Source organism: Opisthocomus hoazin, chromosome 2, assembly GCF_030867145.1.
Source record: "Opisthocomus hoazin isolate bOpiHoa1 chromosome 2, bOpiHoa1.hap1, whole genome shotgun sequence".
In the NCBI taxonomy this organism is placed as follows: domain Eukaryota; kingdom Metazoa; phylum Chordata; class Aves; order Opisthocomiformes; family Opisthocomidae; genus Opisthocomus; species Opisthocomus hoazin.
Genome location: NC_134415.1, coordinates 131,598,948 through 131,615,794, shown reverse-complemented (window position 1 = coordinate 131,615,794; position 16,847 = coordinate 131,598,948). Strand labels below are relative to the sequence as shown.

Sequence of the window (16,847 nt, the reverse complement as noted above, 5' to 3'; positions counted from 1 at the left end):
GAGCCCAGAAGTCTCTGTGCAGGGAGCTTCCTGAGCTGACCAGAGCAGAAATCATTTGCAGGACTACAAAACGTGGACTGAGAGTGCTGGACTCCAGCCAGAATCATAGAATCATAGAATGCTTTGGGTTGGAAGGGATTTTTATAGGTCGTCTAGCCCAGCCCCCCTTCAGTGAGCGGGGACATGCTTAACTAGACCAGGTTGCTCAGAGTCCCATCCAACCTGGCCTTGAATGTTTCCAGGGATGGGGCCTCCACTACCTCTCTGGGCAACCACTTAGCTTCGATAGCAGTGAGAAGACCTGATCTCCTTTTCTTCCTTCTGCTGGAGACTTTTCCTGCTGTATGCAGCCTGGAGATAAAACCCCAGTGTAGGTATCGCAGAGGGGACAGTGCTGGATGTTCAGCACCTGAGCACAGGCTGCTGCTGAAAGATGAGTTGCAGAGCAACTACCAGCCAGGGACATCAGCTACACTGGGAACAGGCTGTCTGGGAAGCCACGTTCGAAGAACTCTTCTCCTACCCCACTACAATCCCTGTCCCTCACTGCCTCTGCCAGCTTTCGTGACTGCTGGGCAAGCGGATGGGGACAGACAGATGACAACAGACAAAGACTTTATGTGGCAGAGGAAAGGAGGAGGGAGTGGGAGTGCCAAGGGGAAGTAGACCCTTCACAGAAGACAGAAAGAAAAGAGTGGGGGACACAAGCGGCCCTGCCGTGACAGCAAGCCCAGGAAGAAGCTGCTCAGAATTGTCTCCAAGCTCAGCAAGACCCAGCCTCATATTTCTTGTCATATGAAGACTAATATTCCAAAAGAAACCAGGCTCTGTATTTTTCTGAGCTAATGGACCTTGCATTGCCCAGGCATAACGGCGATGCACTGTCATGGGGACATGGGAAATATGGAGAGCATGGGTGAAAGTCCTCAGAGAAAGCCTCCATGAAGGAAGCCCTGTTGGTGGAACTGGCAAGCAGCCTCCAGCCTGCAAATGGACAAAGTCACCCCTGACCAGCATGTCCCAGCTCACTAGTATTCTTGGTCCACATCACCTGTGGTACAAAATTTATCTCACCCAACTTCAGATGTCTGTAGCACCCCATCTGAGCTACAGACCCCATGACTTCCTTCAAAGCAAAACACATTTAGGGCACAGTCCATCTGATCATAGCATAATATTGAAAATAGGGCAGAGAACTTGCCCTAAAAGTGCGTATTTTTCTTCACTGCCTGTGCTAGAACAGCAGACAAGGAGGCCTCTACCTGCAGGTAAAAGTGTTCAGATTACATGAATCCCAGACCTTTTGCCTGGTTAAATTTTCCCTTGCAAAACTAGAGCAAAATTAAAAAAAACAAAAAAAAAAAAATCAAAAATTTTTTTAAGCCTCCAGCAAAACAAGGATGGAAAACTCCATGAAGGTGATCTAGAATTATATAGTAGTATCTAGTATCTAGAAGTATCTCTACAGACTTCAGGCACACAGTCCTATAGCTAACACATCTGCATGGCCAAAGCGACGGGACTTTTAATGACATACTAACTTGTCACTGCACAAAAATGTCCTCGGACAATCGCATGGAACCTGGTCGCTAGTCCGCATCACTTGCGCATCGCCTTCCTCCCAGCACAGATGGGTTGAAGGCTGCCACAATCACAGAAACACACAGAATCCCAGCATGGTCGGGGTTGGAAGGGACCTCTGTGGGTCACCCAGCCCAACCCCCTGCCCAAGCTGGGTCACCCAGAGCAGGGGGCACAGCACCACGGCCAGGCGGGGCTGGAATATCTCCAGAGAAGGAGACTCCACAGCCCCTCTGGGCAGCCTGGGCCAGGGCTCCGTCACCCTCAGAGGGAAGAAGTTCTTCCTCGGGTTCAGCTGGAACTTCCCAGGCTTCAGTTTGTGCCCATTGCCCCTTGTCCTGTCGCTGGGCACCACTGGAAAGAGTCTGGCCCCATAAATACGACACTTGGATTTGGATTCACTTGGCGTTAACATGTTAGCCCAACACAGCCCACACCAGACCTGCGTTCACAAAAATTGATCCTGCACAGGGACATACAACATGCTGTGAGCATCTGGTTTGGCAGAAGATCAGCGGCAGGCTCCAAAAGGGGTGTTCAAGCACAAAAAGGAGTCTTGGTCCTACCTCTCCCTGCCATGCTCCCTCCCTCATTCGCAGCCTGCTTACCCTCTGCAAGCTCCATTTCTTCCTTCTCGTCTGCTTCTGCTGCGGCTGCTTCCTGCTGCCGGAGTTGCTGGGGGAGAAACGAAGCGAGCAGGGAGTGGGTGCTTGTGTCGAGGTCTCTGGACATGCCTAACTCAGGGTCACAGCTTGCTCCTCCCGTCCGAGCCCCGCGTGAGGTTCTGGCAGTGCTGGAGAAATCAAAGTTGCTCAGTGCAGCCTTGAGCACCGATGCTGTTAGGTGCCCGTGTCTGAACGCAAACCGGTCCACCCAGAGCACACTCAAGGATGAGGAGTCCTGCTCAGTTCTGCCAGGCAAAAGCCCTGCCAACCATCAGGCAAGGTTAGGGAGGAAAGCAGCACAGCCCTAAGCCTTTGGAAGTAGCTGGACGTAGGTGAGACCTCGCAGCCAGGAAACATTTTCCTCCCCTCCCCCATACACCCCTCCTCTGCTCTGCACCCACCTCCTTCATAGTCTCAATGGACGCAAAATACTTGGACCACCAGTCCAGCATGCTCTCGTCTGGCTCCTCCTCTTCTACTTCCTCTCCTCCTCCTCCTTTCTTCTTCTTTTTCTTTTTCTCCTTCTCTTCCTCAGACTGCAGGGACAAGGGAAGCAAAGACAGAGAAGGGATCAGATGAATGTCAAATGTCTCTTGCAGAGCAAAGGGTGGAGGGTGAAGCGCCTGAGAAGGCAGAACCTTCCTGGTTGGGTGGCCTCGTTAGCACTTTCCCCGTTTTGCAGCCACAGACATGGAGCTGCAGAGCAGGAGGATGCCCAAGGGTCCAGAGAGACACAACGTCAGAGGCCCGAGTCCTTTCCATCATCCCTTTCATCCATGCATTTCCCAGGCTACAGCACCTGAATCATTTATGGCAGCACTCCTCCCTCTGCCCAGAGAAGTACCCTGGGTCCACTTAGGGGTGCAATAAAGCCCTTAACACTGATGTCTTGTTGTGGTGGGAATAACCATCACCCCACTGCATGCTGTCTGCCCTGCTCCTCCAGGCACAGCTGGGCTGAGAAGTGCTGGCCCCGAAGAGCTTCCCAAGCTGCAAGCAGCAGGCTACTGCTTCATCTTCAACAAGGCCAAGTGCCAGGTCCTGCCCTTGGGTCACACCAACCCCAAGCAACGCTGCAGGCTTGGGGAGGAGCGGCTGGAGAGCTGCCCAGCGGAGAAGGCCCTGGGGGTGCTGGTCGACAGCCGGCTGAGCAGGAGCCAGCAGTGTGCCCAGGGGGGCAAGAAGGCCAACGGCATCCTGGCTTGTACCAGCAATGGGGTGGCCAGCAGGACTGGGGCAGGGATCGGGCCCCTGTACTGGGCACTGGTGAGGCCGCAGCTCGAGTGCTGTGCTCAGCTCTGGGCCCCTCACTCCAAGCAGGACATGGAGGGGCTGGAGCGTGTCCAGAGCAGGGCAGCGAGGCTGGGGAGGGGGCTGGAGAACAAGTCTGATGGGGAGCGGCTGAGGGAGCTGGGGCTGTTCAGGCTGGAGAAGAGGAGGCTGAGAGGAGACCTCATCGCTCTCTACAGCTCCCTGACAGGAGGGGGTAGTGAGGCGGGGGTTGGTCTTTTCTCCCAAGTAACCAGCGATAGGACGAGAGGCGATGGCCTCAAGTTGTGTCAGGGGAGGTTCAGATTGGAGATTAGGAAGAATTTCTTTCCTGGAAGAGTGGTCAGGCCTTGGCCCAGGCTGCCCAGGGCAGTGGTGGAGTCCCCATCCCTGGAGAGGTTCAACAAACATGTAGAGATGGCACTTGAGGACGTGGTTTAGCAGGCATGGGGGTGTTGGGTTGACAGTTGGACTTGATGATCCTCTGGGGAGGATGCATGGTCTGGTGGAAGCCGCACAGAAGGGCTGGACAGGGATTGGAGGGTTTGGAGCAGGGATGCAGAGCAGATCCGTCACTTACCACGTCCACCTTCACCACTGCATCGGAGTTCTGCCGCGCGGGGTGGAAAGGAACAGGGAGAGGGAGAGCAGGTTAGCAGCGCAGCCTCGGATGGGTACAAATACACACTGGCACGCACACACATTAAAAGTCACAGACAGCTCCCCAGGGATGAAGGAACTGAACGCCTCGGACGAGTAGCCATGGCTGGGAAAGCTCTGCATGCAGGGGAGATGTCTGCTGCGAGACACCAAACCCATCTCCCTGTGGAGGATCTCTCTCTCTCTCTCTAAGGGAGAACTTCCGTCCCAGACAGCGAGGGATTGGGTCTGGAAAGACACTTAAGCCTTCAGTGTGGGTAACACCTCTTTGCTCTCTTGGAGATCTTCTTGTCTGTCCAGGAAGGTCCACACACTACTGTGGTAGAATTCAAGAAGGATGTGGGTGCTAGGGCCTTCCAGAGGTACCCATGCACACAAACCCTGTAGCTCCTGTCGCATGAAGCTGTGTGAGCAGACATATGTGACACAGCTTCTTGTGCACAGGTGAGGAACTCCACCAGGGACCTTGTGGGGTGCGTGTAAGTGGATGTATCTGTTCATGAGTGCTTCTGAGGCTTTTCAACTGCCATAGCCCTTCGGTAAATGTGCACATGTGGGGGTCCTGCATGCGTGGAATCCACCACATGCCTGTAGGCACACATGCTGCTTGTCTGGGGTGGGTGGTGCGTGTGCGTGGCTGCAAAGGGCCTCCTGCAAAAAGAAATCTGATTCATTTTGTGGAGGAAGCTCTGGAGCAGAAGGGTGTGAGGAGGAGTCGAAATTCCTGTTCCGGGCAAGAAAACGGGCATGGGGACCTGCAGCGTGTGAACAAAGCCTGATGCCACTGGGACACGTTGCCTGTCCAATGCATAGAGTGTCAAATTTTCAGGGCAAGCACGATAGGTCTAAAGAGCTTTGGCTGCCTTGGACTGACTCCGACCAGCTCTATGCCATGTGCATCTGTCCCGTCTGCATGGCTCAGACTTGCTGTACCGTGGCTGGACAGCAACACCATGCTGACCACCCATCCAAGCTACTGGGCATTTCAAAGAGCCGATGTAGCCATCCGAATGTCTCAAAACTATTATAAAAAGGAAAAAGAGTCAGGGGAATCTGCGTGACGCTGGCTGCTTGCAGAGGCTGTGCGGTGTGCAGCGCTTGGAAAGGGCCTGGTGGCTGCCACTGTGCAGATGGGGGATTTCTGATGGGTCACTTGTGTCTGCGTTGGTTATCGATGGGGACAGGGTTGTGCTCATGGGGGCTCATTCCCATCTGACTGTTTCTGAAGGAAAACATACAGCTGTCTAATGAGCATAGCCCAGGACAGTCCTTCCCTGGGCAGCAAGCACCAGCTAACTTCAGCCAGGACAGAAAGAGGCCAATTTGTAGGACTGATGATGACCCAAGGCCCTTTATTCCAGGCATCAACCAAACTCCATGTCCAGCAGGACAAGGTGGACTCTGTTTGGGTGGAATACCTCAGATATGGGCAATTCAGTGAAGAAAGAGATGCTAAAGTGGTGCTCGCATATGGATACTCACAGCTTCCAGCTTCACCATTGTCTCCATCTTCTTGATGGGAACCTCAGGTTCCATATTGACAACAATCTCCCCTGTGGGACGAGAGCGATGGGCCCTGTTGGCCATTGCCAGATAGCCATTGAGGTGTTTAGCTGGACAGAGGACAGAGAAAGAGAAAGAACAAGAGAGAAGGAGAGTGTAGAGGAGAAACTAAGAACTCAGGTGAGATCCTACAGGATTCATGCAGAAGTTTTGAGTCATCACCTTGTTCAGAGAAGAGAAGAGATGGAAATGAGCACAGACCCTTAAAGCATGATTAGAAACCCCTTCCACAGTGAAGGAAAGCAGATGATGAAAAATCATGGTTCTTTTCACCTGCACCAGCCTCCAGAGAGGACACAGAGAAGATGGTCGCCCTGAAAGGGTCAGCTGGCATAGACACAGCCACAGGTCCAGACCTCTGGCTGGAACCAGGGATGGCCATTGGCAGTCCCCCCACAGACCTCCTGTCCCTGCCCAGCCAAAAGTGCCTCCGCTTCCACCAAGGACTGGAAGGCGATGAGCAATTCCTGTGGCTCACCAAGCCCTCGGCTGCTGTGCTGGGTGCAGGGCAAGTGGGTTTGTGATGGTTTTTGCTATGGCTGCTGATAGATAGGGTGGTGGCTGGGAATGAGGGTGACCTCAGTCTGTAGCTTTGTAGTGTTTACTCAAAAAATAGCAGCAGCAGGCACTGAGCATGGCAAATTCATCTCCTGGTCTGGGGGAACATTTGGTGAGTGTAGAGTCATGAAGCTGCAGAGATGTTAGAGGTGAACCAACTTTTTTTGTCTGACAGACGTGAGCACGCAGTTATCGCACTGAGACCCACACATCAAAAAATCAAAGGGGAATCATGGCCTCACACCCTGTGGCCTCTCACCCCCTTGACCCAAACCCAGAAGCACTGCTTAATTTAACCAACAAGCAGGCAACATCCCATAGTCCTTACAAACCATCTCCTTCTCTTCTGTGCCCCTCAGTTGCACATAACATCCCACCAATGACCCATACCAGCCAGGCCGCCACTGCCCAAGCCTGGTACCTGTCATATTCCAGTGCTGGGCTTTCTTATCTGGTGGACGGTAGATGAACTTTCGGAGGGAGCTGACGGCGTGGGAACCCACCAAAGTGTAACGCCCGAAAGCCCGGCAGTCCACCACCCGGATGTTGAGGGGTGGGTGGAGAAGCTCATTCTCTGGGAGGTCCTGGGAAGCAAAGGTGTGCTGGTTATCAAGGGCTGGGTGTGGGCTGTGTGATGTCTACTTCTATGGTTGGAAAGGCCAGTAAGGACTAAAGTGGGCATCGTGTTGGAGGAAGAGGTCTAGAGCAACTCCAGCAAAGTATGGCTTGGGAGGCCTTGAAGAAAGGCCCTCAACAGCTGGGATGGAGCTCACATCCTCCATTGCTGTGGGGAAACTGAAGCAAGGAGCCATGGTTTGGGCTCCAGAAAATCTGGATTTCAGGGGGCTGAGGGGGAAGAGGAAACACTCACCACTTCGAACCACTTGACCAAAGTGCTGAAGTTGGGGTTTTTCTTGTAGTTCTGGATGAGGGCTGACTGGACCCCCTTCCCAGCACACTCAATGTCCACACGGGGCCGGTCCACCTGGGCCAGGTTCACTCTCTTCAGATCCCTCAGCCCCCAAAACAGGATCTAGGGCAGGAGGAGGAGAAGGAAGAGCATGAATGTGAAAGGGACTGCCCCTGGCTGTAGCCAGGCTGGAGCCAAAGCAGTTGGTTCTCCATATCTCCCAGAAGCAGGGACCCTACTGCAAATGTCCTTGCCTGGGCAGTTGTGGATCCCTGGGGCATCTTCTCCTCCTCCACATGGCTCAGGACTGCAGCACAATCTCTTTCTGACACCCCAAATAATCCACGCTTGATGTGCAGCAGCCTGCTATCTCCAGCCTGCTGCCCTTGGCAGTCCCTTTGCTGCCTTTCTCCCTTTCTAGCCTTTTTCTGCCATGGGACTCCATAGAGCAGGACCAGAAAAGCTTTGTCCACCCACAGTGGCTCTTGAATCAGCACTGGTATCATGTTGTCAAAATGATATCAGTATCACCGGTGGGACTTGCCTCTCCCTTCTTGGGATAACAGACCACCACCATGACCAAAAGTTCCCCTAAACAGATTTTTTCCACCTGCTGATTACCCATGGCTGTGTTCATCTTGCACATCAGAGAATTATGATTTATTTAACCAGGTGCAAATGTCTGGAAGACCAGGAGCTAGAATCCTTTCAGACACCTGGAGATCTGGTCAGCAGCATCTCACCTGAGCAGAGATGCCTGCAGCCATGGGTGAACTGTGCACTGAACATCACTGGCTGTGTTACCTGTGTATCCCTAACATGCCCTGCGTTGCGTCTCAGCCCAAGTGCCACTTACTGCAGGGCTCTGGACTTGCTGTGGTGCCAACATTTCAGGCAGCAAGGAGTGATGCAGTTCCCTGTTCTTTTAGGGCTGCTGCAGCCTTGCTCCCTTCTCATCCGGGACAGACAGGTCCTTGCAGTGCAGTGCAGGTCTGTTCTTGGTGCCCAGCTAGTCAGCAGAGCCTCACATATCCCTGCTGGCCTTCAAACACCCATGGACAGGGTCCCTTGCCCCACACAATGCTGAACATTAAAATTTGGTGCTCCAAGGCAATTACCTCCACTCTGTATTTACTCAGCACCGGCCGAATCCCCAGTGGCACTGGCAGGATGGGGCCCCGGTCCAAGTCGGTTGGTCCGTTGATGGAGGGTAGGTCTGACTTGCCCCCAGGGCCAATCTGGAAGAGATGCAGCATGGATTAGGACCTCTTCCTCTGAGCTGACACTCAGCTGCTGGGAAGCAGTTTCTTGGTCAGTCTCAGCTGTAACTGGCACACCCTGGTCTCAGGCGTTGGGTCTGCTTTGTCTCAGATGGTGCAGGATCAACCAGGGTTTCTGAGCATCCAGCTGACTGCAGGGCAGGTACTTTGGGAAAAGGCATATACATGAGCTGGGCAGGGCTGTGCTTCCGCACAGCAGGAAAACAAACTTCTCATTCCACCAAGGCACCCCAAACCCACGGCTGTTCCTCTTCACAGAATCATAGGGATTGGAAGGGACCTCTGTGGATCATCTGGTCCAATCCCCCTGCCAAAGCAGATTCCCCTAAAACAGGTTGCACAGGAGTGTGTCCAGGTGGGTTTTGAATATCTCCAGAGAAGGAGACTCCACAGCCCCTCTGGGCAGCCTGGGCCAGGGCTCCGTCACCCTCAGAGGGAAGAAGTTCTTCCTCGGGTTCAGCTGGAGCTTCCCAGGCTTCAGTTTGTGCCCGTTGCCCCTTGTCCTGTCGCTGGGCACCACTGCAAAGAGTCTGGCCCTGTCCTCCTGACCCCCACCCTGCAGATATTTAGAGGCATTTCGAAGGTCCCCTCGCAGCCTTCTCTTCTCCAGGCTGAACAAGCCCAGCTCCCTCAGCCTCTCCTCGGAGGAGAGATGCTCCAGTCCCCTCCTCATCCTCGCAGCCCTCCGCTGGACTCTCTCCAGTAGCTCCTCATCTTTCTTGAACTGGGGAGCCCAGCACTGGACACAGCACTGCAGATGGGGCCTCCCCAGGGCAGAGCAGAGGGGGAGGAGAACCTCCCTCGCCCTGCTGCCCACACTCCTCCTCATGCACCCCAGGATCCCATTGGCCTTCTTGGCAGCCAGGGCACGCTGCTGGCTCATGGTCACCCTGTCGTCCCCCAGCACTCCCAGTCCCTCTCCGCAGAGCTGCTCTCCAGCAGCTCAGCCCCAGCCTGTACTGGTGCCTGGGGTTGTTCCTCCCCAGGTACAGGACCCTGCACTTGCCCTTGTTGAACTTCATCCTCCTACCAGGAGCTGCATCTGCCTGGACTGCGTGTGAAGAGATGCAGAAATGGTCCAAGAGCTCAGCCCAGGAGCAGCTTTCAGGTCCTGTGTCCAACCCAGGGCATGGCAGGGGGATTGGAAAGAGATGAGCTTTAGAGTCCCTTCCAACACAACCATCCTGTGATTCTACAAGGGAGATCAAATATCCCATGTGAGCCATTCCCTAGAGAAGCCACCTCACTGCGAGGAAAGCTGGGGAAAAAAAGGGCTTGGATGAGCACCTGCCCTGGCAGGCAAAGGAGACAGGACAAGTACCCTGGGGAGTGGGACACCAGGCTCAGCAGCAGCCTGCAAGGCTGCCCTGATCTTGCTGTCATCGTAGGGTATCTGAGGACACTTCAGGCAGACAGGCAGGTAAAGAAAAGTCTCCTTTGAAATAAAGGGGGATCCAGAGGCGGAGGGACCTGCCCAGGGACAGATGTGAGGCCAGTCTAGAGACCACTGCCCCTTGGTGTTCAGCTGCATTAGAGGTGCCTGTGGTCCTTGCACATCCAAACCCACCAGCACTGCGCTGAGTTTTCTGGGGGTCTCTCTTTTCAGCTGTGATGTCTCACGACCCTGGCACACCAGGAGACTGCTGAGACATGTCCACACAAATGTCAGAGTTGGCACAAAAAGCGGAAGAGTTTGTGTCTGCTACCCCCACAGACTATGAGGATAGAATGTTACCATAGTCTTGGGATGCTGCTATGAATTCACACCCCCTTTTCCAGAGACCTTCAAATTGGCATCTCCAAGAGCACCAGGACCCCCATTGGCACCTCCTGTATCCCAATGATGATGCAGAGTTTGGGCTAATGCAGTGGGGTGTCCTTTCCAGCAGCATGCCTGGGACTCACTGCACATCATCTTGACCAGCATAACTGGGCAGGAGCTGCCCTCTCACTGGGTTAGTAGCTGTGCTAAACCCTTCTAGCTTTTCTAGGATGTATGAACTATCTGCTCCTTGAAGCATCTAAGATACGTAAGCATAGGTCAACCCCCATTCCCTTGCAAACCTCCATCCCATTGTTTCCCTCCATCTGGGGTGGCTTTGGCCAGCTGGTACCTGGAGCAGCTCAAAGGCAGCCAGCAGGTCGCCTGCTGTGGAGTTGCCCCGGTAGATCTGGTAGTACTCCAGCTGCGGGGGGAAGCGTGGCGGGGAGTAGTGCTCATCTGACATCTTCACCACCGGTTTGGCAAAAGTGCGGCCCATGAAGTCAGCTTTGCCCTGGAAAGATGAAGAGAGCACTTGGGTTTGTTGACCCAACACGAGGTCTCCCAAATTAGCATCACAGCCCTCCCCATCGTGGTCAGAACAGGGCCAGCCCAGTGGGCCTGAGACACCAAAGCTTAGTGACAGCTTTCACTCCTGGCTTCTTCAGATAAGGTGAAGGGTTGGCATAGGGCTGGGACAGCAAGGAGGCCAAGGCTGAGCAGCTTTTCTGAAGGGAAAGACTCAGGTAATGTCTCCTTGCCTCCAGCCTCACAAAAGCTCTTTCTTCCCTCTCCAAAAACAAGACATCATTCAGCTGAGCCTGAGGTCTAATGAGCAGAGGCTGCTCATGCCATGGGAGATGTTGGGGGGGACCATCTTCCAAAAGTCAGGAGAAAAGCTGCTTCTCACATGCTCTGCACCATCTGCCTGGCCTCTGACTCAGGAGCAACTGCAGCTTCTAAATCATAAACATTTTATTTTGCTGGCATTCATCTTACCACTGTGTCCTGGTCATAGATTTCAATGACGATTATGGGAGGGTCATCACGCATCTCATGGGCTTCTCCATATAGTTCCACATTGTCGAAGACCAGCAGCTGGTCCCAGGTTGGGCAAAGAGTCTCATTGAGAACCTGGAAGAACAGGAGAGAGACCTACTGCTCCAGAGAGGGGCTAAGACCCTGTGCAAGGGCAGCAGACAAGGCTTTGGTCTCAGTGGGCTGCCGCACATTTTGTTGGGCCAGTGAGGCATGGGGTATCTCCCAAGGACTCTTGTGAGATAAAAACCCCAACAGCAGGCAAGCAGACACAAATTATCTCCAGTGTCCAGCAGGCTAGCTAAAGCCCAGGAAGGACAGACACAAACCCCACTTCAACATGCACCAGTTTCTCCTGACCAGGCAGGCGAATCACGGCCACAGGGACATGGGATAGCTGTGTGCTGGTGTGGGGGGATAGGTCATGAAGGTGATCCTGGGGAAGGGGCTCCTGGAGACAGTCCAGCCCCAGTGCTATGGCTGCTTTCCCAACCTAGGACCCCATGATCTACCTAATCTTTGATGCACTAGCAGTGATGAGCCCTGTGGCAGCGGAGCAGGATGGAGAGCTGATGGGACATGCAATGCCAGAGCCCAGCCTAGACCTCCAGGTCAGGAGCCGGTGTTTACCTCGGTGCATTGGCTCTGGGAGATGAAGAAGACTCGTGCAAAGGGGTCTGAAAGGCCACTGCTGTCAGCTGCAAATAAACTCCTGGCTTGGTACATGTGGGCTCGCAGCTGGAAAACCTGCTTCTCTGCAAGAGAGAGGGGAAGTGAGACAGCTTGATATTGTGGTGGTGCAACCTCCCCCCTTACTGGGTTTCTGGCAATCCCAGAACTAGCCAGCCTTGAATCCTTGATCACAATGAGCTGGCATGACCAGTCATTTTTCTCAAAACCAGCCAACATTGTGCTCTTGCGTACACGGCAAGAATGTGAAGCTGGTGTGGCTGGCCGTTTGACTTGCCTTTCAAGGACAGCAGTGAATCGGGATGACTTGGCACTTTCCTTGTCTTTGTACAAGAGCAGTGAGTTGGGCAGATGAGGCACTCCCTGACCACACCTGGAGCTCCTGATACCTGGAGTCTCACCCACCTGGTAGATGTCAGAGCTGTACATTCTGGTATATATCCCTTAGACATAAACCGTTGTGGTCTAAGGCCACATCTGGATCCAGCCGCACCTTGGCTCCTCTCTGAGAAGGAGTTTAGAAAGCAAGGGCATCCATTCCAAACCTCGTGACTCACATTCTCTCAATTTTCAATAAAATCTCTTCTTGCAAATACCTTTGACGGTGATTCTTTAAGTGACCTAACCACTCACTCGTGACAAATTGGTGTAGTCGGCAGGATGGCAAGTAGTGTCACTAATTACTTACAAAAAAATGGAACGAATCCACTTCTTAAATTCTCATGTGCATGGGTCTGTGACTACTGGCATAACGGGGAGGCTGTAGTAAAGCAATTACAAGTGTCTAGGACTCACATAAAAGATAGAAAAGGAATTATTTGGAAAATGCTGGGCATCTGCTTAGAAGCTGCATACCAAGACAGGAAGGAAAGAGATAAAAGGGAACAAGACCTAAAGAAAGTTGAGTTATTAGAATCCCTGCAAACTGAACAGCTGCAAAAGGAGGTACAACAAGAAAGGAAAGAAGAACAGAAGTTGGGAGAAAGGGTTGAAATGATGCTTATGTAGGGTCCCAATCATCCTGACATTGTACAAGTTAGGAAACTAAGTGCATGCCCTGAAGAATGGGATGGGAACATATGGGGTGACCCCAATGTTAGCGAATCAAAAGAAAATGATTTGTCTCCTCCAAATCCTCCTGTATATGAAGCCAGACCCATTGTAAAAACAGAAGAAACTGCTGGACTATGGGGTGGAGCAGGAGACTGCACCTGAAAAACAGCCCAGTTTGATCCGATCCAGATGGCCAATGTACAAGAACACTGTGGCCGTAACCTGGGTGAAGCTGAAACTGAATATTTGTGGCGAGCGTGTCGAACCAGGGGAGATAGAATCCTATTAAATGGTGATGAAGCCAGTGGATTCTGGGATCCTGGTGTCTTTCTAAATTCTGGTCCCGAACACCCAAATGATCCTCACTTGATAACCAGTAGAGTGGCATACTGGGCTGGTGGAATAGATTTATTGGAAGGAGGAGAGCCTCTGTTTATACCTATTAGGTCCTTGGATGAGCTCTCCACTGCTAGCATAAAAGCTGCCTGTATCCAGGCCATGCAAGAACGTGGTCCCATTGAAATTCCCATATTGGCAACTGAATCCTATGACATGTTAAAGCCATTAATTAAAGGAGCTCCTGATGCACTCAAACCTCACCTCATCGCTAAAAGCGATGAAATCAAGAGAGACACAGACTATAATGCTCTGTTGGCCATAAGAGAAGTTGCTGATGAGCAGGACAAAATCCTAGCACAAAGAAATCTCCCCACCTGGGCAATATTAATGCACGACATCATAAATCATGGGCGAGAAATGGGATGAGGTGATTTAACCAATGACACCAAAAATATAAGCCGTAACATTAGACAAATTAGACAATCGGTTCAAAATGATTCCCAGGAACCACAACCCACTGATCGGCCCAACGCCACCGATCGCCAATCCAGGACCCAAAGGTGGAGAGAATTCTACAATCAAGCATTAACATAGGGCATCTCAAGAGCTGCAGCTCAAAGACAACCTGCCAGTGTTATTCCGAGTTTGATTAATGTCATCCAGAGACAAGGCCAGGGAGGAAACATTCCAAACACTCAAACACCTCCACCACCAGCTCCGAGAGAGAATAGTAACCCTTTTCCTTTCTCGGTCAGAAAACAAATAGCACCTGGACGACAATCGGGTCTGTCTGTCCGGCAAGTGGAACCCTGTCAATGGATACATGATAATGGTCCACACATTTTAATCCCAGTCGGACCTCAACAACAATTAACAAAATTTCTGGTAGATACGGGAGCACAGATTTCAATACCAACACAACAAGATGCTGAGGAGCTGGGTGTATGACCCGGACAGCAAGGAGTTATGATTACCAGAGTGAATGGAGCAAGTACTATTTGCCAAAGTGCAAAAATTAATCTATGGCTCCCTGGCGAGAAGCATACGTCCTCTGCTCGCTTTGCCATTAAACTCACCTTGAAAACATTTTAGGATTCAGTGATTGAAATGGATGAACCTGGCACTTGCTGGATGGCAGCGTGTGGTCTTTTGGTTCGAATGTCAGTCCTAACCCAAATGAAAATTGGGGAGCTACAGTGTGGGTGCTCCGCACAGCTGCCCCACTCCCTGATTCAAAAATCACTAACGTCCCACGGTATCCAATTTCTGCTGTAGCACGAGCTGGAGTTTCTGAAGTGATAGCCGACCTGGAAAAGCGACAGATTATTTCCAGAACTCATTCTCCACCTAATTCACCAGTTTGGCCAGTCCGAAAACCGGACGGGAGCTTGTGTTTAACCATGGATTGTTGGTGCCTAAATGCTAATACAGGTCCACTAACAGCTGCTGTACCAAACATTGCAAACTTAACAGCTACTTTACAAGCAGCTGCACACCCCTGGATAGCGAGATTACTTGTAAAAGATTTGTTATTTATGGTCTCCTTACAGGAAAATGATAAAGAGAAGTTTGCTTTTACTTGGGAAGGTGTAAAATATACCAGGGGATACAAACACTCACCCACAATTACTCACGCTGCACTTGCTGAGCTTTTACAGACACTCTCATTACCTCCAGATGTAAAATTATATCAATCTATAGATGATAATCTGATCGGAGGTGTTAGAGATTGATTATAAAGAAGATTGAGTATATAATAGGATAAAATCATAGAACTAGAACATAGATTCAATTGTGTAAACACAGCTGTGTTAAGAAACCATACAATCGGTGTGTTGCAATTGGGATAGAAACCAACTGTATGGATTGCATCAAACAGAATTCACAAAAGAAGATGAAGGACAAACAACGACTTCGAGACAACCCTGAAACCAAGCAGGGCCTGAAACCAGTGAGGGAGAATTCTACGAAGACAGAAGCATAGAAAGAACTTAATAAATGATGTTCTTCAAGGAACAGAACAGTTGCTTAGAAACTTGTGATGATTCTAGACTTGACGTAATCGGTTTAATAAATGTCTATAAACTGGTCTAGCAAGTTCAGCTTTGCCACTCACTGAGGTGATGGCCCAACTCTGAGTTGGGAATAACGCAATACCCAGTGTAACACACTCGTGTGAGAATAAAATCTTTAACAAGAGGTACCTCCCCTGAGAAGGTGAGGGAAGCAGCAACAGCAGCATGGCAAGCATTAGACAAAGCAGAAGTTGAAATCCCACCTTAAAAATGTCAAGGACCAAGCAGAGAGGTAAGATTTTTAGGCACTTGGTGGAGTGCAGCTAGTGCAGCAATTCTACCTGACACCTTGAGTAAAATAGAGCAATTACAAATGCCCAGATCTAGGAAAGAACTACAACAGCTTATGAGTCCTTAGGATATTGGATTTTCCGTACCTGGATTTTCTATAATTACTTGTCCACTGTACTCGCTTTTACGAAAGGCAAAACAATGGAAATGGAATTCAGAACATGAAGAGGCGGTCAAAACTCTAATAGAAGAATTAAAAACTTACCAATCACTTGGGCCAATACACCCCTGCAATCCTGTTATAGTGGGATGGGGTGTTGCAGAACATGGTACTCACCATAATCGATTTCAAGCTGGCCCAGATGGACCGAAGAGACCGCTATTACTCAGCTCAACTGCCTTTGAAGAGACAGAACAGAGATCCACCGAGTAGAAGGGACTTTTGTCCTTAGCTCCAGCAGTTAAACAAGCTGAGAAAATGAATCAAAATCAACCTGCTCAAACCAGAGGGCCATTTAATTTATCAGTTCTAGAAGGAACCGCTCCTCCTGAGGGAACTGCACAAAAACCTACCGTCAGGAAATGGTATGGCTACCTGGTGGGAGCAGTAGATGAAACGCAATTAACTGAAGGACGTAGAAAAGCCTCCAAATTTCAGATGCCGATCAGTGCAGACCCACTAGCACTGAAACAACCGTTTAAACCTTCACCGATCCTCGATGCTCCTCCCTTCACTAAGGAAACACGAACTGAGGGCATTTGGTTTACCGATGCCTCAGCAAAGAGAACAGATGGCAAGCGGCAATATGGAGCTGCCGCATTAGAAATTAACACCGGTAGGCAAGTGATAGAAGAAAGGGAAGGCAGCGCACAAGTAGGACAATGCAGAGCAGTTGTTCTAGCAGCACAGAATGGGGCAAACGCTATTTATGTCGACTCCTGTACCATGTGGGTAGGTGCCACTCGATGGGTCTGTCAATGGGAAGCATTAAACTGGGAAATAAACAGATCCCCAATTTGAAGAACCGAAGATTGGCGACTATTATTGAACATGGCTAGAAAAACACCATTTAAGATGGGATGGGTAAAAGCACGTACCAAAGACAATACACCAGCCTCAAAACGGAACCAACAAGTAGATGAAATAGCCACAATTAGGGAAATAAAAACAGA

General features: G+C 51.1%; 1 protein-coding gene across 6 annotated transcripts in view; it reads right to left on the bottom strand.

The window, feature by feature from the left end:
- OTOF (otoferlin) overlaps nucleotides 1–16,847 on the bottom strand; it is a 130,558-nt gene that overhangs the window by 14,642 nt on the left and 99,069 nt on the right. For 5 of the 6 annotated variants that reach the window (XM_075415111.1, XM_075415112.1, XM_075415115.1 and 2 more), the window contains 10 exons: nucleotides 11,917–12,041; nucleotides 11,248–11,382; nucleotides 10,601–10,762; nucleotides 8,325–8,444; nucleotides 7,168–7,329; nucleotides 6,718–6,880; nucleotides 5,658–5,788; nucleotides 4,096–4,125; nucleotides 2,648–2,782; nucleotides 2,190–2,256 (listed from right to left, as the gene is read on the bottom strand). In XM_075415111.1, the coding sequence (XP_075271226.1) occupies nucleotides 2,190–2,256; nucleotides 2,648–2,782; nucleotides 4,096–4,125; nucleotides 5,658–5,788; nucleotides 6,718–6,880; nucleotides 7,168–7,329; nucleotides 8,325–8,444; nucleotides 10,601–10,762; nucleotides 11,248–11,382; nucleotides 11,917–12,041 (1,230 nt within the window). The remainder of the gene's footprint in view (nucleotides 1–2,189; nucleotides 2,257–2,647; nucleotides 2,783–4,095; nucleotides 4,126–5,657; nucleotides 5,789–6,717; nucleotides 6,881–7,167; nucleotides 7,330–8,324; nucleotides 8,445–10,600; nucleotides 10,763–11,247; nucleotides 11,383–11,916; nucleotides 12,042–16,847) is intronic. The other variant, XM_075415114.1, reaches the window with a different exon arrangement.